Source organism: Labrus bergylta, chromosome 1 (assembly GCF_963930695.1).
Source record: "Labrus bergylta chromosome 1, fLabBer1.1, whole genome shotgun sequence".
Classification (NCBI taxonomy): domain Eukaryota; kingdom Metazoa; phylum Chordata; class Actinopteri; order Labriformes; family Labridae; genus Labrus; species Labrus bergylta.
Genome location: NC_089195.1, coordinates 19267504 through 19289824, shown reverse-complemented (window position 1 = coordinate 19289824; position 22321 = coordinate 19267504). Strand labels below are relative to the sequence as shown.

At 38.3% G+C, this 22321-nt stretch overlaps 1 protein-coding gene across 2 annotated transcripts; it reads left to right on the top strand.

The window, feature by feature from the left end:
* Window positions 1-8226: 8226 nt before the first annotated feature.
* On the top strand, window positions 8227-18457 carry LOC109975311 (vascular cell adhesion protein 1-like). 2 transcript variants are annotated; one of them, XM_029275652.2, is made up of 5 exons: window positions 8227-8537; window positions 14111-14398; window positions 14529-14861; window positions 15749-16000; window positions 16098-16817. In XM_029275652.2, the coding sequence occupies exons 1-5, from the start codon at window positions 8465-8467 to the stop codon at window positions 16130-16132; spliced, it is 981 nt and encodes a 326-aa protein (XP_029131485.2). In that variant the 5' UTR covers window positions 8227-8464; the 3' UTR covers window positions 16133-16817. The 2 variants fall into 2 exon arrangements, with proteins under 2 accessions (XP_029131485.2, XP_020481419.2); XM_020625763.3 differs by lacking the exon at window positions 16098-16817 and adding an exon at window positions 16824-18457 and having other exon boundaries at window positions 8242-8537.
* Window positions 18458-22321: the final 3864 nt, after the last annotated feature.

The following is a 22321-nucleotide window of genomic DNA, read 5'->3' as shown; positions in this document are numbered from 1 at the left end:
CATTTCAGGGCAACCGCTTCAAACACACACTTTACGTCAGCTCAAAAAGGAGAAAGTCATCTCCACTTGTTCACGTTGTCAGCCTCACGGGAATCAGCAGGTCACGCCGGTGCAGGAAGCAGCCTGATCATCTAGGCTATCTGCAGTCTCTGGTCATCTCCAAGCTGTCTGTCACAGTGTTAATATCCCCGTCTCATCATCAGCGTCCCTCACAGGTTGCAGTCTGCGTCAGGTTCAACTTACAGTGAAACCACACAGCTTCTGGTCTCCGCTGCTTGGCAGCACAGGTGAGCAAACATCATCGCTGTTACCTGCGGTCTCAGGTAAAAAAAAAAATGTAAAAAGGGGGAAACTCCCTGATACCTTTACTTGTTATGATAGAAAGGCTATCACTATGTTTGGCACTGACTAAGTAGGCTATTATTCAGTGTTTCCCCTCATTATATTTGGGCCTGAAGGTCAAGTAATTTTTTTTTTTTTTTTTTTGGGGGGGGGGGCTTTTTGTGCCTTAATTGTAGGGATAGGATAGTGGATAGAGTCGTAAATCAGGGAAACAAGTCATTTAAGGACACCTTTCTGATAGAAAAGGACAGCTGTCATTAAAAGTAACACCTGAACACCAAGATTCCTTCAAGTGTTTGTGTTGTCATGTCGGCTTGTCCCCACCCCCCCAACGCTGTAAACCTAGGGGAAACACTGTTATTTATAATGAACTAGGGGAATTAGGATCAAAACATAGGCTATAAATATAGCCTATATCAGCGTTGCTAATCTCATCACCATGGTTAAATAATTTGAACTTTTTTTGCATAATTGGTTTCAATCACTGCCTGGCGTTCTTTATCAATGCATTTTCTAAATCTTATAGTTAGGGCTGGTGCTGGTGTAGACCAGCTCTTAGTTATGCTGCTATAGGCTTAGACTACCGAGGGAACTGGCACCTTGAGTCTCTCTCTCTCTCTCTCTCTCTCTCTCTCTGTGCATAGTACATCATATTACTGCATGTATCTATCTGTAAATCTCAGTCACTAACCACCTACTTTCCTGGGAGCTCTTGAGCTCTCTTAGGCTCCTCGAGATCGTTGGTTGATGGCCTGCCAGAACAGGCCATGACTTGCTCCCTATCCCTCTTCCTGCATCTTATCCCTTCTCTCCCCCTATCCCTTTCCAAGCTCAGGCTCATGACGAAACAGCCTTCATAGGCCTAGACTGCGCCGGGGATCCGGACGAAGATTTCTGCCTTTTTAATAAGGCAGTTTTTTCTTCCAAAAAAATGCTGTGTGGTTTCACTGTAAGTTGAACCTGACGCAGACTGCAACCTGCTGCTTTGCTAAAGTGCTCATGATGGATAGGCCGGATCTTTTTAATATAGCAATAAGTAAAGTCTTTGACCTGCTTTTTGTAACATAACAATGAGAACGGTCTTTTTACCTGCTCTTTTGTCATGTTAACAGACAAAGAGTAAGGTATTTTATCTGCTTTTTGTAAAGTGTCTCGAGATAACACTTGTTATGTGTTGACGCTATACAAATAAAATTTGATTGATTGATTTTTCTCTCTTCTTTTACCCGATTTACAAGAATGATTTAAATCAACGGGGGGAACAGTCAACAAGTGGCAATAAAGCGGTAGAAATCAGCATACCAGGTCTGTTAAATAATAATAACATGAATCAGGCCGATCAATATCATGCTCCATTTTTTTTAAAGCTAGGCCAGAGAGTTTCATAACAACAAAAGTTCACTCTTCTTAATATTTCATGAGGAAGGTTTTGAGTAATCCAGTACCAAAAAATAAAGAACCTTAATTCAAAGCTCTTTAGTAATTTACTTCTAATCATTGTACAACAGGCATAAATTGACTGTATCAAGAGTTTCAGACTTTCACGTTCACTCAGGGTAGTTCTATGTATTTTCTTTATTTAACCAGGAAAACGTAAGCCAGTCATTCTAATAGGCTAATTGTAGAAAAGGCCCCAAAGTCACCTGTTAAGGTTTTTGCTTTATGTTAAAATAGTGTTTGATTCCTGTTCAGTTTAATGTGATGATATTGTGCTCAATAGGGGAGAGGTGTCACCTGCTGGTCATATAGTGAATTACATCATGTAGTAATGAGCAGTGTGCATCAGTCGATGACAGATGAGTCATCAGAGTAATCACTTCATAAGTTGGTTGTGCGTGTGTGAGTTTAGAGCTTAGTTGTTCGGCGTGTTGTAGATATGCTAATTAGCTGACGTCACGGCCCCGACATGCTTGCTATCTGTCCCCCGGCTTAGTTGGAGCCACACAGTAGTGATGTGAAAAGCAGTTCTTTTCAGTGTACTGAATCAGTAGAATCAGTTCAGTATGGTGATTCGTTCACCGAATCGTTCAGTACTTCTCTGCAGCTCTGTCTGTGAATCAGAATTTAATAAGCTGAAACACGGCCGAATGTTTAGTTCTGCTCGCGATCGAAATGAGAACAGCCGGTGGTGAATAATAAACCAATGAGCTGAGAATTTAGTTGGATAAAGCTACAGTTTGCAAACTGAAAGCTGCTAAAACAATCACATTTATTTTCCCCGACCGTTCTGTTCAGTACATTCAGTACACAAACTTTGACTAACTGAGAGGAAGAGAGTGACTCGGAGGCGGAGCTGTCGTTCAGTTCGTTCACTCTCTTCCTCTCAGTTCGTTCAGTGAACGTGAACAAGCGAGACTGCGAGTCACCAGCCTCAGTCACACACACACTGTACTGACTGAAACACGATCGTTAGTAGATGTTTAAACAGTCAGCTGAGTGAAATTAAGTTGGATATAAAAGCCGTTTGTAAACTGACAGCAGCTATAAAAAGCACATACATTTTCGCGACACCTAAATGTTAAATAATATGTTTTCTACTTCCTCAATTTTGGAGACATGAGAGAAGTAGGGGCGGGTTTTAGTGACACAGCTCCCGACCGACTCCGTCCTGTTGGTTCAGTCAGTATGTATCACGGACATGAAAGGGAGAGGGAGGGCGGGCTTTGAGCGACTCTTACAGTCTAGAGAGAGAGATACGAGACGGGAGAGAGGAGAGCGCAACTGAAGTTGAGAAATGAACGACTCTTTTCAGTCAGTGATTCAGTTCAGTTCGTTCACCCAGATGATTCGTTCGTTTTGAACGAATCGTTCATGACCGACTCATCACTACCACACAGTAGTTGAAAAAGAGTCATGTCGAATTCATTACATGTTTGTGCTTAGCCTACCTAGTGCTAATTCTTTCCCGTGTTAATATTAGTGTTATTTTAGTTGCCTGTTAGTTACAAGGTTTGCTCTCTGCACGAGGAGGAAAGTTTTAATGTCCGTGCTTCACAACAAAAGCATCGTAGTATTTTTATAGGGGAATGATTGTATGACTGTTAAGCCTACGATAGCCTTTCTGTGTTTAATACTTTATGTTGGAGCCAAATGAGGTGTTTGTTTTGTGTGATGCTATTTTCCTTATGGTTGTGTGTTGGCCCTCTACTGGGCACTATGTGTAGCCTGGGCAGATGCTGTGGTTAAGACAAGGCTCCAGGTGAGGTGGGACAGGTGATTGAATGGAGGCAAACAGTTTTTTTTACCGTGTCAGCCTGTCGGAGTTAAATGCATCCAACGCGGATTTGTTTGTTTATTTATAGACAGTGGTTCGTCATATGTTCCTTTATTGATAAGAAGTGTTTAAAAATAAATGGATTGAAATATCGAAATCAAATCATTAATGGACTGAGTTAATTTCTTTGAGCTAAGCACACGTCCGAAAGCTTCCACATTCATCCCTCAAGTGACTTTTCTAAACAATATTGGGTTTGTTAAAATTGGTCACTACACTTTAGGTTAAAGAGACATGTAGCTTACCTTTTATTTATTTAAATATTATAACCTATTACATTACTGTACAGTGTTTTGTATGTTATAGAGGTAAGATGAAGCATTCAGATTTGTGTTCCTTAAGTATATATTCTGCTATTCTTTTTCTTATAGAAAACCACAACAAGACCCAATACTCTGTCATATTGAATGGCCACTGAGATGCCTGTATTTTGTTTCACTACAAGAGAAGAAGTAAACAGCCATTCAACCAATTCTGCACTCGTTATTCATATTCTGGAATAAGGCCTGAAGTGGTGTTCTGGCCGACGCACCTGAGTGAATCCAGTGAAAAGCAACAGACTAATGTCCCAACTGAGTTTAGTTTTATTATCTTCATTACACTAATAGTTATTTTCCAACATGTACGGGCTCATTATCTCATTCCCCTGCTGGCGTCTCACTCTACAAATATTCCTTGCAATCTCTGTTTTCAACCCATGGTAGTCATACTAATGTTGCACAACTAATTGTGAACTGTTCCTGATATGAGGTTTGGCCATAATCACATTATGAAAGTCTGAAATTATTAAAAAATAAATGAATGAATAAAAATTAATGCGTTTTAGTTAACAAACAATACTTCTTACTTGGCATGCTCACATGTTAACTCGATTGTCACCGAGTTTAAAATCACCACTCTGTTATAAAATGTTCTTCAAATAGATAAGCTGAAGCCAGATCAAACTAAAAGCAGCGCTTGACAATTCATGCAAACAAGATCATCACTTAGAAATAGACTATTTGAAGTGATTGAATACCTGGAAATGTCAATGTAGATAAAGAATTTAACAGACTGGAAGTGATTTGCTCATTTTAAACCATGTAACTGCCAGAATATCACTAATTTAAAAAGAAAAAAAAAAGCACCACAAGGTGGTGTACTGTATGTTTTAGTTTTAATGACAGAAAGTTGTTATTCTCTGACAGCCATCTTGCAGGCATGTAAGACGGGAGAACACTCAAATTCAGCGATTAGTTGGTGCAGGGCAAGTCTTTATTACTGCTAAAGTATAAGCACATTTAGCACAGCATGATATTAGAGCTGGTTATTGTCCACAACCTCACGATTCGATTTCGATTCTTTGGGTCACGATTCGATATTGATCAATATGCTTTGATATCGATTCAACATTACACATAGGTGAGAGAAATACTGAGATCACAGTACCTTCTTATATTTGTTAAATAATGATGTTTATATTTGTTTGAAACAAACTGACTCAAAAAATTGAATTTATATTTGCATTACTCTAGAATAAAACATGAAAATACAGTATGTGCTAAAGTGCAAAAATGTGCCTGACTTGAATTCACAGCACCCACAGTGCCCCCAGTGGAGGGGGGTGGAATTACATTCGAAATTCAAAGCACTCACAGTGCCCCCAAGTGGAGTGGGGTGTCAGTACAACGAAGAAAAAAAATCGATGCTCAATTCAAACCACGAACCTCTACAACAATCAAAAGCTACAGAGAGACCAACTGTACCAAACAACAATACCAGCTACAAATAATTCACGGGTTCATAATGTTTTATGCTTTTTATTCTCTGCACAGGTTTAGGTTCATTCTCAGACAATGTACATGACTGCATGAAAGGTTTCAGTACTTGCAATAGACTGGTTTCTGTTTTGTTTGTGATGTTCTTAAGATGTTACCCAACCCCGATGTTACCCCGATGTCCTTAAGATTCAAGAGATGATTGATTTTTTTTTTTCCATTGAAAGGCAGTGTGAGATCAAAGCATTCTTAACTTGCCCATACCCAAGCCATGTACGGCACCAATAAAATGAAATTAAGGTTTGAATTCAAATTTATTCTACAGTTTCAATTCAGTATAAAATACATAACAAGGCTATCTTAGAGAGTCGTGACTTTTTCAGATAATGGAAATGGTTACTGCAGTAATTCCTATAAATGACTCAAATCTGAAGTTTCAGTAAAGTTTGAAAATACAACCATCAAATGAAATTGCACAGTTACAACATAGAGGCAACAACTCTACCAACTGAGCCACAGCCGCCAAGAAAATGCTTGATTCTTGCCTCGGTATTCAACTTTCACCATGACGTGCCACAGTTAAAAACCATTGACCTTCTTTGTGCACAACACCTGCTGCTAATCAGCATTGTTTAAATAAGTTTCCGTTGCCTCGTTTTAAAGTGCCACCCCATAGCCCAATAACCAAAACACCAAAAATGGCCCCAACACCCACTAAAGTGAACTTCGAGATGTTCAACGGTCCGGGGTTTCCTTCTTCGCTGGGGTCTGTAGGGTCCAGGTAATTGCAGCTTACCTGGACCCTACCACACTTTGATCAATAAAACAGTGAAGCAAAAGCTATTTAATTTAGAAAACTACCACAAAGCTACTGGAACATGTAGTTAAACAATTAAAGCAGGTATTCGTAGTGCTTTTACTGACCAACACTGCATTTTGATTAGAATTATTTATATTAACAGACTTCGCTGAGCTGATTAAACAGTGGGCATGCTATAGCTGTTTGTCAGGAGGCTTAAGGCCCGCCTCAGCTCCAGCTCTTTGCCTTTTAAGCCCCTGCAGTAAATTTGAGACACATTTTCCAATATGGCGACCCCATTGATTGGCTTCAAATGCTTGTATTAGAAACCAATGGGTGATTCCACCAAGACTACATCCATGTTTATATACAGTCTATGATACACACACACATATGAAAGAAAATACTATTAATCACAAAATGTTAAGATTTAAAGATTATAGCGATTGGAAACGAGATATGGAATTTTATAATAAAAATATCTAATCTCCAATGACTCACAATTTAAAAAGATTCACTAGATATTTGGGAACTAAATAAATTATTTAGCAAAAAATGAAATTCAGTTGGTGGACAGCAGAGGGGGATAAAGGAATTTAAAAAATAATTAGTCACAGAGTATACAGTGACATCCTGAAGGCAACCTTAAGAATTCACCTGCTAAGATGTGCTTAGGTTGACTCAATATGCTCACAAAGCAAATCAAACATGGCATAATATTACCTGACAGCCATGAGAAGTTCATTCAAATAAATTCATACCTTTTACATTTCTTTATTAAAGTTATGCAAATAAAAATAAAATGTTAAATTAATGTAAAGTATCCACCAGCATGAACTAATCCTATTCTAATCCAACCTCCTCAGTTAACTTGTGACAGTGATCGTGTTTCTGTCATCTCTGATCTAAATGTGCTTGTTGATTCATCTGAAGATCACGTTCTGCTCAAGCTGTCTAATTTTGTAACCCAACGAAATCCCCTTTCACACTCAGCCTGAAACGTCAATGTATAGATAGAGAAGACATCTTTGCACTGGAGAGATGTCATCCTTAATAACGTGCTTGGTTATATGTTGCCTATTATTCACAGCTAACTTATAATGGTTGTGTGCAGATGTCCCTTGTTTTATTTGCATGTCCAGGGATTTCAAACAGAAACAGATTTAACCTATTGGGATGTGGAGGAGCTGCAAATGTTATGTTTGGACAGACAGGTCAGGATAACTCTTTCCCCTTGTTTCCTGTCACAAGGATAAGCTGTGCTGAGGGGTTGCTTGCGCTAGCTGTAATACATTTTGTGAGTGTGTTACCATATCAACTCAACAAAATAGCCTAAACAACAAGAACTGAACTTCCTGAAATGTCAAGCATATTCTTCTCTGAGCAAGGTCTGTATGGTGTTGATTCATGTTGCTCTTTCCAAAAGTAGGCCTATAAAGTTAATACGATTCTGAATCTGTCATGTTGGAAAACAAACTTGAATAATAAATAATTAGGCTATAATTAAAATGAGCTCAAGGGTAGACTATAGTTGGCCATATTACAATTCCCGGATGGTTTTCTTTTGAGTTCAATGGCTCTGCTGCTCTTTTCCTAACAGTAGGCTATTGCCATAAGAAAATCTGGCCTTTGAATGACTCCTGACCAGCTTGAAGGGTGGAGGGAGGGGGCTATGTAGGCCTAACTGAGGGGGAAATGATAAATCATAGCCAGGCAGGCAACACTGATGGAGTAAAAATGATAAACAGTTGGATATCAAGAATTTAAAGTATGAAGGGAGGGGGCAGCTGTAGGCTGAAAAAAGATGATGTTATGGCGAAAGCAAGATCTGAAGAGCTGATACATTCAGGAACGTGATAAGGGAAATGTGTTTCTGGACAACTGACTTTCCTCCACCAAAACACAGGCTGGATTAGACTTTGAGGTCCTGTGTAGGCAAGTGTTTTCATTTTGAATGGTAGACTATCTGAAGCTCGGTGGGTGGGTAGGGCTATAAGTTCATTCGGGGTCATAGCTTTTCTAAAAAGTCCTAAAAAAAAAAAAAAAAAAAAAACTAAGATCAGCCTGAGGACGTCGGTGATGTACAGAAAACATTTTTTCTCACATGTCTCAGTCCTTCCCACAAAACAGTGACGTGATTGTAAAAGCTACAGTAACCTCGGTCATCTCAACAAAATGAAAAGCAGGGAGTGGACTTGGGGGGTTTGTCCAGCGCTTTAACTTTCACTCTTGTTCTCGCTCCAGGGTTAACCTTTCCGTTAATTTACTTCCAATACCATCAGGAAACACACAATGCTTTTCTGTGAAGTGATTTTTGTTTTGTCTTTGATGACATTTCTACTCGACTTCCACGCGTCGGGCTGTGGTAAGTTTTCAGAAATGTGATTTATCTGTTCGGCTGATCGTTTGCCTTCTGTTGTGCTTCTGGTAGACTTTCTATCAAACACGGTATCATAGGCTATTATGTTTTGTAGGCTATCATTGTATGAGGGACAAAAAATTACTAAAGTCTAAATAAAAATATTAAATAAATAAATGTTGGGAGAAATGCATACAATAATGTATAATTAAATAAATGTATCAATAAATATATATATGCTGAAAACAATACATCAATGAATAAATAATGAATACACTTGGTTAATGAAAAAGGCTATTTATATATTTTTACATGTATTTATTCATTCATTAGTGTATTTCTACAGTTATATATGTATCAATGCATACATTTCCACATTAATTGAGTTATTAATTTATTTCCATATTTTTACATTTACACATCTATTTATTTCTGTGTCCAGGTTGTAAGAGGAAAAGTATATATGTAAATTTGCTTCTGTCTGTTTTTCAAAATTGACCAATCCTACTTCAGTAATGTTACGACGGCCCACTTAATTTCCATATTTACTTTTCCTTGTACAACATGGACACAGAAATACATAAATAAATATATGAATATATGTATTTATATATTAATTGTTGACTATTGAATTGTTGCATTTATTTATATATATTTATTGATGCATTTATTTATTTATTTAGCCTATACATTATTGTATGCATTTCTCCCAACATTTATTTATTTATACTTTAGTCATTTTTTGTCCCTCATATTATTGCGTAGGCTCTTTATATTCTTATCGCATGTTTCTTTTTATCAGATGAGGTAAAAATGGATAGTTGTTGCTTTCTGTCATTAAAATATAGCCCATTCACGTCTTATCAAACGTTTTATTTTATTCTTAAAACCTAATTGTGACCGGATATAGTGGTGGGCGATATAACGATCTTAGATCGTGAAGGATTTTAACTTGCTGACGATCTGCCAAAGCAGAGAGATCGTAGAACCGGGCTAATGTGTTTATTCTATCACATTAGATCACGCTCCTTTTTTTGCTCCGCAGCGGTGAAAACGAAAACGAAACTTAAACGTAAAGTCCGCAAAAACAACTCCATCTCGGTTATATGCAACTGTTGTGATATTTTTCCAAACCGACCCGCTGTGAGCAACAGTTAACTTATCTGCATAGTGTGCACAGTTAAGATTAGTCTACATCTCAGATAGCGGAGAGACGTTAACAGTCAGAGACAGACAGGGCGCAGCTCAGACAGTCAGTGGAGATAAAACCCCGGTGTTTAAAATGTTGCTGTCGGTGTTTTCTGCTCTCTCTCAGTTTTTAAAAGTTACTTATCAAGCCTCTCCACCAGAAGCTCACCTGTTGTGATAACGGAACCTATAGGGATTAGGCTAAACGACGTTACAAAGCAGCAGGCAGGTGAGAGTGAGTAACCATGGTGACTGTACTGCGGCCAAGCCAGGCGCTCCTCGCTTTTACACGGTGAAGTGAGCCGCCCCTAAATTTGAAGTGCTCACGTATTCTGATCTTTATGGTAAATGCTCTGGACTGCAGAGCGAGCAGGAGTAACAGACAGAGAGAGCGATTTTGACCCGTTATTAATCTCCTTTTCCAGGCAAAAGTAATAATTACCGAATTCTTACCATAAAACTGGCTATGAGATACACGTGTATGAAACGGGAGCAAACAAAATACTGTTCAGGGAATAGCTCCGGAGGTCGGTGAAATTAGTTTGAGAATAATACTGCGAGTCTGCGGTAACTTCCGTTTTTCAAAATAAGGTGTTTTCCTGGGAAAAACATGTAAGAAAATATGTTCTTACACAAGTAGACAATGATTCTGATATGGTTGGACTTAATACTTCTTAGACTTCGTGCACAGGTACTATGAAGTACTTTTACTGTGTACTTTTTGAGAAATCCACTGTCAAAGTCCCTTATAAATCACTATAATGAGTCTTTTTTCTGACTTTGATGTCTTGTAAAAAAAATTCTTCCATAAGTAGACAATGATTCTGATATGGTTGGATGTAGTACTTCTTAGACTACATGCACAGGTAGTGAAGTACTTTTACTGTGAACTTTTTGAGAAATCCACTGTCAAGCTCCCTTACACTGCACAGCTCTCTGCAGTGTTTTGAATGTGACAGTACCAATTTGATACGCTCTTTAACAGCTACATGTTGCACTTTTAATATTTTGCAATAAACACACATACAAGCATTTTTCAAATATTAATAATCTTTCACGAATAAAAAATTACTATTGACATTTTTTTACATTTATTATAAACATAAAAAAAAAATTAGAACATACATATGAAATTACAAAGACTATGAACACCAACAACTATATACATCTATCTTTTTTCTTCAAATTTGAACCAATACAAATAATTAAAAATATGAGATACGTTTTGTCCCAAGCGCTCGCATGTCTTTATTTGGTAAGACCACATGACATTTTTAAGTGTTTTATTTTCTGCCCTAACTGCAAAGAGCACAATCCCAATTGTTCACCCTTGCATGTTGGAGTTGTTGTTCATCCATGGCTAGGCACTGCTCATGGTACCATCTTTGGCATGTCTCACACTGTTTCTGTAAAATAAAATGTGCAAACCTTGTCAGGAATAGAGAATCTTGTGGAATAGAGAAACATTTCTATAGGCAGGGCAATCTATACACATAATCATCTTCTATTTAGGTTTGTATGTGGGAATTTGTGTCCACTACATTACTCTTTGCAAAAGTTTGCAGCATGTTTGCAATAAAATCCAACTCCTTATAATGTAATTGTATTATGTACTCAACAACTGAGCTCCGATCTCCCACGAGAAGACTTAAATCTAATATAATTATTGAGCATATGCATTTATTTTTTAATTTGTGGGGGGAATGATGAAGAAGAGGTTGGTTTTTGAAAGAGTACAATCTCTGGTAACACATGACAGCTTCTTTTTCTTGATTTTGTGAAAATCCTTGTAATTTCAAGCATTCCTTTTTTTTCCATATGTGCCATAAACTTGCTTACTTTCTATATCTTTGAATTATTTAAAAATATTTTGTTAAAGTATCAAGGGGTTGAGGCTGGACTGAATTTCATTGTGTAGTGATCTGCAATGACAATAAAGGATCCATCCATCTATAACTAACAAAGACCTTGGCCCTCCAAATCCTTCATAAATACTGAAGGAGAGGTCTCGTCCTTAACTATTTGAAAATGAATTATTTTAGAATAGCAGAATTTAATGTGTTTGACTCTTTTGAGTATGTGTATTCTAAAAGGTATGATTTTTTTTTTATGACATTGCTTATGTTTATGATACATTGAAGGAAGAATATGCAACTTTTTGATCCAGTAGATGTCGCCCTTGAGCACCAGCATGAAACCCAAACAACTCGAGCTGCATTGTTGTGTTAGTATGCTAATGGTAGTGCTCTTTTGTTTGCGTGTAGCTTCACATTGCATGTAAATTTACACAAAATGACCATGATCTAAAAACGCTTACATGACATTCAAATAAGCAGTGAGTACAGTAAGTTATTCTTCTTTTCTATAGTCCCTCACTTACAAACAACTTTTATAAGCAAGGGGATGAGCCGGCCGGCCGTCCTGTCCCGTCCATGTAAACACGGTGTAGATACAGCTCAGACACCATCACAGACACGGAGACTTGGGTGTCACACTCATTGTAGACAGTCATGACTCACAGAGGATATACTGGATTTCTGCTATATTTACAGTATGTGTAAAATCTCGCACATTCAGCCTTTGAGACCAAATTTTAATTTAGGAACATCTCCGTATAGAAGTGCTGCCGGTTTGTTCCAAAAGTACAGTTGCGCTCAATACATGACAGTAATGTGAAGGCTGAAACTGATTTGATGCGTTACATTAACGCTCACTGGACTATTTTCTGTTTACATTGCACTCTGTTTTAGACTGCAAATCATGTACATATCTGCACAACTACACAGCTCCTCAACATCAAAGTCAGAAAATAAGACTCATTATAGTGATTTATAAGGGACTTTGACAGTGGATTTCTCAAAAAGTTCACAGTAAAAGTACTTCACATTACTTGTGCATGTAGTGTAAGAAGTACTTAGTCCAACCATATCAGAATCATTGTCTACTTATGTAAGAAAATATATATAATTATTGTTTTCTCCAAGAAAACTGTTTTTTATTTTATTTTTTATTGTGAACACCTTATTTTGAAAAACGGAAGTTACCGCAGACTCGCACAATTATTCTCACACTAACTTCCCCGACCTCCGGAGCTATTCTCTGTGCAGTATTCTGTTTACTCCAGTTTTATGGTAAGACCTAGGCATTTAGCACTTGACGTCATCGCTCTCTCTGTCTGTTACTCTTGCTCGCTCTGCAGTCCGGAGCATTTACCATAAAGATCATAATACGTGGGCACTTCAAATTTAGGGGCGGCTCACTTCACCATGTAAACTCGAGGAGCGGCTGGCTTGACCGCAGTGTGACTGTCTGTCTGTCAATCAACAATGTCCCGCCCCCTCTATGAATTAAACTCTTCTGTCAGTAAAACTTACTTTGATCTTGTGTCACAGAATGAACACATTCTGTATTATGTTTGATTATATATAAACTAAACTAAAGTTAGTCCAATGATCTCATAGAAAACCACAAAGGCTGCAGAGCCTGTATGAAACTACAGCTGTAGGAACTCTGCAGGGCTAAAATAGAACAGAAACACAAGAACTCAAAGTCTACATGTTTTTAAATGAATGCATCACTGCGTGAAAATGTTCCTGATAAACATAAAAAGAGGACACATAACTAACTCCTAATTTCAAAGTGGTGAGGAAAACCTTCAAATTGTGCATAAATATCAATCAAATCGAGGGGAAGACATTTCTGTTGCTAAAGATGTTCTGGGTGGGAGACCTCCAGACCTCCTACAAAGATGTTTCTCAAATAGATTAAACTTGTCAGCGCAGTTTTTGTGCATTTAAAAACATTATAGAGGGAAATAAGTCTGGTTGAACTGGTCAGTAACTTACAGATTTGTCTAAAGAACAGTATGAAAAAAAACGTGATGGGATCGGGATTTTGCGAAAAAAAATATATGATATGGTATTTTCCCATATCGCCCACCTCTAACCGGATGTACATTTTAGACAAAATGTTTAGTGCAAATGATCCTGTATTGACTTAAAATATATCTTTTTCTTATAATCTGAATATTTTCTTAGCATTCTGTCAGCTATGGGGCTCCTTGGTGTTTTCGCGCCCAGGCTTACTTAGCCATTGTTGATGTTGACCTAAAAAACAGAACCTATAGGCATTTATATCAAGTATGATAGGCTATATTTAGAAATAGGCCTAAATTAAAAATGCAATGTAAAACTAAAGCATTTTGAGGCTTGTGCAGGTTTAGCAGGACTGCATTAAAAGACCAGACAGAAACACTGTTATAACAACATAAGTTATGGTTGATAGACACTGAATGGCTTCTTTAATAAATATGAGCAAAATTACAGTTTTGGATTGAGACAGTTGTTTTACATTCAGTTCTCAAATCTTCACTCTTCTTGTTTGTGTTACAGTTTTAAACTGTAAAGATAAACCTGTGTTCACTCCATCCCGGCTTGTCGTCAAGTATGGTGACCCAGCGTCTGTGATCTGCAATGCATGTCAGCAAGAATGCCTCAACGAATTATTTAACTTAGAGCATTCTATGGGAAAGTCAACAATAAACAGAACCACAATTTCCTGGAATATTGATAGCTTCACTGAATGGACAGCTAGTCTCCAGTGCTATTACAATAAGGCTGCTGAGAATGTTTCTGATCCTGATGTCCAGTGCTGTACCATCCTGCCCCTAACCGTATACAGTAAGTAAACCTGCTGATGAACTAAATGAACAGAATACTGTTGCTTGTGTGACAATTGTATCATTGAGAAACAAAATAATATGCCTATTAATGTATTCAACCCAAGCTCTCTTTGTGTTTGTCTCCACAGAGCCCCCAGATAAGGTGTCCATCAGCTTTGCTAACCACACCGGGCCATTGATAGAGGCTCATCCGTACACTCTGCAGTGTACAGTACATAATGTTGCTCCTGTTGAAAAAGTCAAGGCAATCTTCTACAGAGGACATTCAGTTGTTGGTCAAGTACAGGTTAACAACAGTTATGGGGGAAAACCAATGACTCATTCCTATACTTTGGACGTCACCCCCCATAAAGGTGAAGATGGTGCTGCGTATTGGTGTGCAGCAGAGCTTGTCCTGGGACCTGAAGGACCACAGCCCCCTCCAGTGGTGATATCTCAAAACATGACTACCACTGTATACTGTGAGTCTGATAACAAAAATCTTCTTCAGTTATGAAAAAAATAGATTTTCATCAATTTCTTGAATAATTATTGAGGCAATGGGTCACATGACTACTTGGTATGCAAAACCAGTTGTTTGTAATCATGACCCAGCATATTTGAATTACCCAACTCTGCATTTACAAACTGTAGATTCTTGTCAAGTGTTGTCTAACTTTGATTTGTGGGCAACCATGTTGAATTCTCAAATTTGGCACTGTGGCTGTTGCCATCTTAGTTTTTAAGCAGGAAGTGACCATATTTGAACAAAGGGGTAAGATGGGACATGGTAGCGAGTTCTCAATCACAAGCTAAACATGTTGTAGAGAATCATCAATTTTACTAACATTGAATCAGGAAATACCAAATGATCATCTCTCAGTGTTGAAGAAGACATGAAACGAGCAAATGAGACCATAGGTTTATTAAACCTAGTCAGAAGTAGTCTCATTTTTTCATAGAGTTACATTATACACTGACTTCTTTGGTCAATAAAAGAATGCAGATTTGAGGCACGTCCACATTGGCATTGTGTTTAAGACACTGAGGCTTCATCCTCTTCTTTTGTACAGTCAAATGTTTGTAATACAATATGATAACATATTTTGTATCGATTCGCAAAATAGCTATTAAATAGATCTGTGTCCGTCAATAAAGGTATTCAGTTAATTGTGAAAAAATATATCAAGCAAATGCCTGAGTAGTGAATAAATCAGGAGAAATAGGAGAAAATGTTGAGGTATCCTCCCACACTGCTCCTTTATAACTCATTGTATATGTGTTTAAATTAATATGTATACATTTTAAAATTGCTCCCATTTTAATCCTATGACGTGTTATGTTTCACCCACATTTTGTTAAAACACAGATGCGCCTAAGCTACAGGTGCCAAAACATCCAGGGTTGATCACCATCAATGAAGGAAACCAGCTAAAACTGGATTGCTCGTCTGATGGAAAGCCGAGTCCCTCATACAAGTGGACGCTTCCATCGGGTAGCCTTCACTGGAGCAGCATCCTCGCTTTCGAATCTGCAGCTGCTGAACATGAGGGCAAGTACACCTGTACTGTCAGCAACGGCTATTGGAACTTCACTGAGGAGTTTCATGTGAAAGTCCATGGTGAGTTTTACATTTTTACATGTCCTCTCTTCAGTGATGTGGTTGTTAAATGAAATAAATCAGAATCAGAAATACTGAAAAGCCATGTTACTTTCAGGTGAGAACGTGACAGCAGAAGGGATCATTGCATAGATCACGTTCACACAGTAGCCATTTTCTTCTGACATCCTGCTCAGATTGGTTAATGCTGCATCATGGACGACTGGCATAAATGGTCTAGCAGGGCTAAACTCTAACATACAAATCAAGTCATATCTCTAAATGGGCTCATTGTGTTACAGTCCTTGCACTCTATTTTCTTCCTTAGTCTAAATGTGTGACAGGTGTCTTGGCATGCCCCTTTGATTTGCTGATCATTAATGACAAATTAATTCTGCCTACAAGCCATCGACTTCTGACCAATGTCACAACTGTAGTGTTAGACTGTAGAGATGATAAAAAAATCATTTATCTTCTCTTAACTTCACAATCTATTTTACTGAACACTGTGAAGTCTAATACATTCAATAGTTACAATTATCAAGATGCTAATTCTGTTAGCATGTTAATAACAATTTCCATTATGTTTAAGAATCAATCAAACAAACTAAGGTGTACATCCCTTTCCATCTGCCAGAAAGATCCACCACCCTGGGAAAAATGCACCAGCTGTCAGTAGTCGTTATATTGACTTATTGCTGGGTTCCAGGTTTCTGATTGAATAGATGTTAGAAATCTAAGAAAGCCTCATCATTTCCCTACTTCCAAACCAAAAACCTGTTTTTGTTGAATAATGTTTTATCCCCCCCCCCCCTTTTTTTTTTTTGTACTCATCTCTTCACAGCCAACAACATCGTATACATTATACTTGGTATACTAGTTGCTGTTGTTCTGCTTGTCATCATTGGTGTTATCATATGGACCCGCTACTACAAAAACAAACGAACGGGACAATACGACTTTGCGCGTTAGCTGCTTTTGCTCACCACATTCTGCCGTGCCCACCGTAGAGTGAAGAGTTGTATGAATGAAAAGAAAATAACTTGCTCTATTCACACTGAAACTTAACTTTCGGTAAAGCTCAGTTGAAAACTGTGTTCACTGTTTAAGGAGGGATGTACATAGCTTGGAGTATTTTGTGAATTGGTGAGTGAGTGAACATTTCTCAGCTCATATCTTCTGATCCGGTTTATCAGATAACTTATCTGACACAGCAGGGTTATGCTGTCTTTTTATGTTCCAGTCCGACTGAATAATGACATCTCTCTTTTCGTGTCTGTAGTGGTCAGTTCATTTGTGTCTAATAAGGATAAGAGACAGGTCACATGATTTTTAACTGCTCTTTTCAGCAGGGCACTATGTTTTGTTATCAAACATTATTCTTATAGGATAAAAGGGCATTTGGTCAAAGACTATTTTCAGCTCCAGGGTAATATATATTTGATGTTATTACACAAGCTATGTCTACATTCTCTTAGTATTGGTGTAAACTTTACAGATTTGAGTTTAAGTAACTACTTGTTAGTTTGTTTGTTCATAGTTTGGTAAAATGGAAAGACGCTGTTTGAAGTTGAGATGTTCACTCTTATCACATTAAAACAGGTTTCTTATGTGAACTGATAGGAGGTAAACCTCAAGAGTGAAAATAGTCTATAAATACAGATGTTTAGATCCAAAAGAACTTGAGAAAATGTGTAATATTGTCATGTGCCAAATCTCAATCAATTTCAATATAAAGTGAAAGTGCTGTTATAGAGGACACATTATACCCCTTTTGTACCTTTTCAAACAGTCGCCTGTGGTTTGAATGAAACATCTGTGCTGTGCTTTGGTCAAAATATAACATGAATCAAGCACCAGAGGAGGTTTGTGACCCTGTATGAACCAGCTTTCTCAGAGCACTCGGTTTTGGGGTGTATGTCTCTTTAAATGTAATGAACCCTCCCTGAGTTTTCCTAGTCTACCAAATGATGCGAATTATATATTATATTTGTTGTTGTGTTTTGTTGCTTAGCTAGTTAACTGTATTCTATGATTTTATTTTGAAAGCTCAGGCATTGGTGAAGTCGAAAAAGAAAAAGGGGTAAGACTAGTTTTTTTCACTTCATCCTTCACCATTTTCCAACATGGACTTAAAAAATAATACACAACAAAAGGAAGTTCTCATTGTTATTTTCTTTGTCTGTTTGTATATTTTCTTTGCTATTTTTAATATGTTTTTAATAACTATAAAATGTGAAATGAAAGAAAAATGTGTAATGCTATAATTATCAACAACTGTTGTGCATATTGGCCAATATGAAAGTTCCCATAAACAAAGTGTAACTGTTTGTGATTCTTGCTGTTTAGTTTCATCACTCTGAAGGACTTTATTCCTAGAGGTGCAGGAAGTGTATTGTTATTATGTAAAATTATATAAGCTTGATTTTGTGTGTGTGTGTGTGTGTACTCGCTTGAATAAAATACTAAGCTCCAAAATGTATTGTTTATTTTATTATGTGAATAAGTGAAAACCCTTTGTACAAACAATAGCCTATAGTCAGTGTTTTTAAGAGATATTTCATTGCAATTTCAAGTAACTACAATGGCATTGAACTAAAATGGAGCTCAGCGTAAGTTCAGACAGGAAGACTGCTTATATTCTTTCACAAATTCATTCATCCTTTCACTTCAACCTAAACTACTTCCTCTGTCTACCTGCTCTGGTGATCAGCTCATAATCAGCGTTTATTCTTCAAGTACGGTAATTAACCAACCAGATTCGGGCACAACCTCTCTCAACCAATCATCCTGCTGCAGCAAAATGCTAAAACAGTTCTCTCTCTTCCACAGTCATTCTGTCATTTCAGGGCAACCGCTTCAAACACACACTTTACGTCAGCTCAAAAAGGAGAAAGTCATCTCCACTCGTTCACGTTGTCAGCCTCACGGGAATCAGCAGGTCACGCCGGTGCAGGAAGCAGCCTGATCATCTAGGCTATCTGCAGTCTCTGGTCATCTCCAAGCTGTCTGTCACAGTGTTAATATCCCCGTCTCATCATCAGCGTCCCTCACGATTGCAGACAGGTTGCAGTCTGCGTCAGGTTCAACTTACAGTGAAACCACACAGCTTCTGGTCTCCGCTGCTTGGCAGCACAGGTGAGCAAACATCATCGCTGTTACCTGCGGTCTCAGGTAAAAAAAAAAAATGTAAAAAGGGGGAAACTCCCTGATACCTTTACTTGTTACGATAGAAAGGCTATCACTATGTTTGGCACTGACTAAGTAGGCTATTATTCAGTGTTTCCCCTCATTATATTTGGGGGGCGGCCCGCCCCCTCAACGGCCTGAAGGTCAAGTAATTTCTTCTTTTTTTTGGGGGGGGGGGGGGGCTTTTTGTGCCTTAATTGTAGGGATAGGATAGTGGATAGAGTCGTAAATCAGGGAAACAAGTCATTTAAGGACACCTTTCTGATAGAAAAGGACAGCTGTCATTAAAAGTAACACCTGAACACCAAGATTCCTTCAAGTGTTTGTGTCGTCATGTCGGCTTGTCCCCACCCCCCCAACGCTGTAAACCTAGGGGAAACACTGTTATTTATAATGAACTAGGGGAATTAGGATCAAAACATAGGCTATAAATATAGCCTATATCAGCGTTGCTAATCTCATCACCATGGTTAAATAATTTGAACTTTTTTTGCATAATTGGTTTCAATCACTGCCTGGCGTTCTTTATCAATGCATTTTCTAAATCTTATAGTTAGGGCTGGTGCTGGTGTAGACCAGCTCTTAGTTATGCTGCTATAGGCTTAGACTACCGAGGGAACTGGCACCTTGAGTCTCTCTCTCTCTCTCTCTCTCTCTCTGTGCATAGTACATCATATTACTGCATGTATCTATCTGTAAATCTCAGTCACTAACCACCTACTTTCCTGGGAGCTCTTGAGCTCTCTTAGGCTCCTCGAGATCGTTGGTTGATGGCCTGCCAGAACAGGCCATGACTTGCTCCCTATCCCTCTTCCTGCATCTTATCCCTTCTCTCCCCCTATCCCTTTCCAAGCTCAGGCTCATGACGAAACAGCCTTCATAGGCCTAGACTGCGCCGGGGATCCGGACGAAGATTTCTGCCTTTTTAATAAGGCAGTTTTTTCTTCCAAAAAAATGCTGTGTGGTTTCACTGTAAGTTGAACCTGATGCAGACTGCAACCTGCTGCTTTGCTAAAGTGCTCATGATGGATAGGCCGGATCTTTTTAATATAGCAATAAGTAAAGTCTTTGACCTGCTTTTTGTAACATAACAATGAGAACGGTCTTTTTACCTGCTCTTTTGTCATGTTAACAGACAAAGAGTAAGGTATTTTATCTGCTTTTTGTAAAGTGTCTCGAGATAACACTTGTTATGTGTTGACGCTATACAAATAAAATTTGATTGATTGATTTTTCTCTCTTCTTTTACCCGATTTACATGAATGATTTAAATCAACGGGGGGAACAGTCAACAAGTGGCAATAAAGCGGTAGAAATCAGCATACCAGGTCTGTTAAATAATAATAACATGAATCAGGCTGATCAATATCATGCTCCATTTTTTTTTTAAAGCTAGGCCAGAGAGTTTCATAACAACAAAAGTTCACTCTTCTTAATATTTCATGAGGAAGGTTTTGAGTAATCCAGTACCAAAAAATAAAGAACCTTAATTCAAAGCTCTTTAGTAATTTACTTCTAATCATTGTACAACAGGCATAAATTGACTGTATCAAGAGTTTCAGACTTTCACGTTCACTCAGGGTAGTTCTATGTATTTTCTTTATTTAACCAGGAAAACGTAAGCCAGTCATTCTAATAGGCTAATTGTAGAAAAGGCCCCAAAGTCACCTGTTAAGGTTTTTGCTTTATGTTAAAATAGTGTTTGATTCCTGTTCAGTTTAATGTGATGATATTGTGCTCAATAGGGGAGAGGTGTCACCTGCTGGTCATATAGTGAATTACATCATGTAGTAATGAGCAGTGTGCATCAGTCGATGACAGATGAGTCATCAGAGTAATCACTTCATAAGTTGGTTGTGCGTGTGTGAGTTTAGAGCTTAGTTGTTCGGCGTGTTGTAGATATGCTAATTAGCTGACGTCACGGCCCCGACATGCTTGCTATCTGTCCCCCGGCTTAGTTGGAGCCACACAGTAGTGATGTGAAAAGCAGTTCTTTTCAGTGTACTGAATCAGTAGAATCAGTTCAGTATGGTGATTCGTTCACCGAATCGTTCAGTACTTCTCTGCAGCTCTGTCTGTGAATCAGAATTTAATAAGCTGAAACACGGCCGAACGTTTAGTTCTGCTCGCGATCGTACTGAGAACAGCCGGTGGTGAATAATAAACCAATGAGCTGAGAATTTAGTTGGATAAAGCTACAGTTTGCAAACTGAAAGCTGCTAAAACAATCACATTTATTTTCCCCGACCGTTCTGTTCAGTACATTCAGTACACAAACTTTGACTAACTGAGAGGAAGAGAGTGACTCGGAGGCGGAGCTCTCGTACAGTTCGTTCACTCTCTTCCTCTCAGTTCGTTCAGTGAACGTGAACAAGCGAGACTGCGAGTCACCAGCCTCAGTCACACACACACTGTACTGACTGAAACACGATCGTTAGTAGATGTTTAAACAGTCAGCTGAGTGAAATTAAGTTGGATATAAAAGCCGTTTGTAAACTGACAGCAGCTATAAAAAGCACATACATTTTCGCGACACCTAAATGTTAAATAATATATTTTCTACTTCCTCAATTTTGGAGACATGAGAGAAGTAGGGGCGGGTTTTAGTGACACAGCTCCCGACCGACTCCGTCCTGTTGGTTCAGTCAGTATGTATCACGGACATGAAAGGGAGAGGGAGGGCGGGCTTTGAGCGACTCTTACAGTCTAGAGAGAGAGATACGAGACGGGAGAGAGGAGAGCGCAACTGAAGTTGAGAAATGAACGACTCTTTTCAGTCAGTGATTCAGTTCAGTTCGTTCACCCAGATGATTCGTTCGTTTTGAACGAATCGTTCATGACCGACTCATCACTACCACACAGTAGTTGAAAAAGAGTCATGTCGAATACATTACATGTTTGTGCTTAGCCTACCTAGTGCTAATTCTTTCCCGTGTTAATATTAGTGTTATTTTAGTTGCCTGTTAGTTACAAGGTTTGCTCTCTGCACGAGGAGGAAAGTTTGATGTCCGTGCTTCACAATAAAAGCATCGTAGTATTTTTATAGGGGAATGATTGTATGACTGTTAAGCCTACGATAGCCTTTCTGTGTTTAATACTTTATGTTGGAGCCAAATGAGGTGTTTGTTTTGTGTGATGCTATTTTCCTTATGG

Excerpts from the sequence above, each read along its gene's own strand:
- LOC109975311 (XM_020625763.3), top strand. The coding sequence starts at position 8,465 with ATGCTTTTCTGTGAAGTGATTTTTGTTTTGTCTTTGATGACATTTCTA. Across the intron at positions 8,538-14,110 it reads CTTCCACGCGTCGGGCTGTG|TTTTAAACTGTAAAGATAAA; the intron begins GTAAGTTTTCAG and ends TTTGTGTTACAG. Across the intron at positions 14,399-14,528 it reads CCTGCCCCTAACCGTATACA|AGCCCCCAGATAAGGTGTCC; the intron begins GTAAGTAAACCT and ends TTGTCTCCACAG.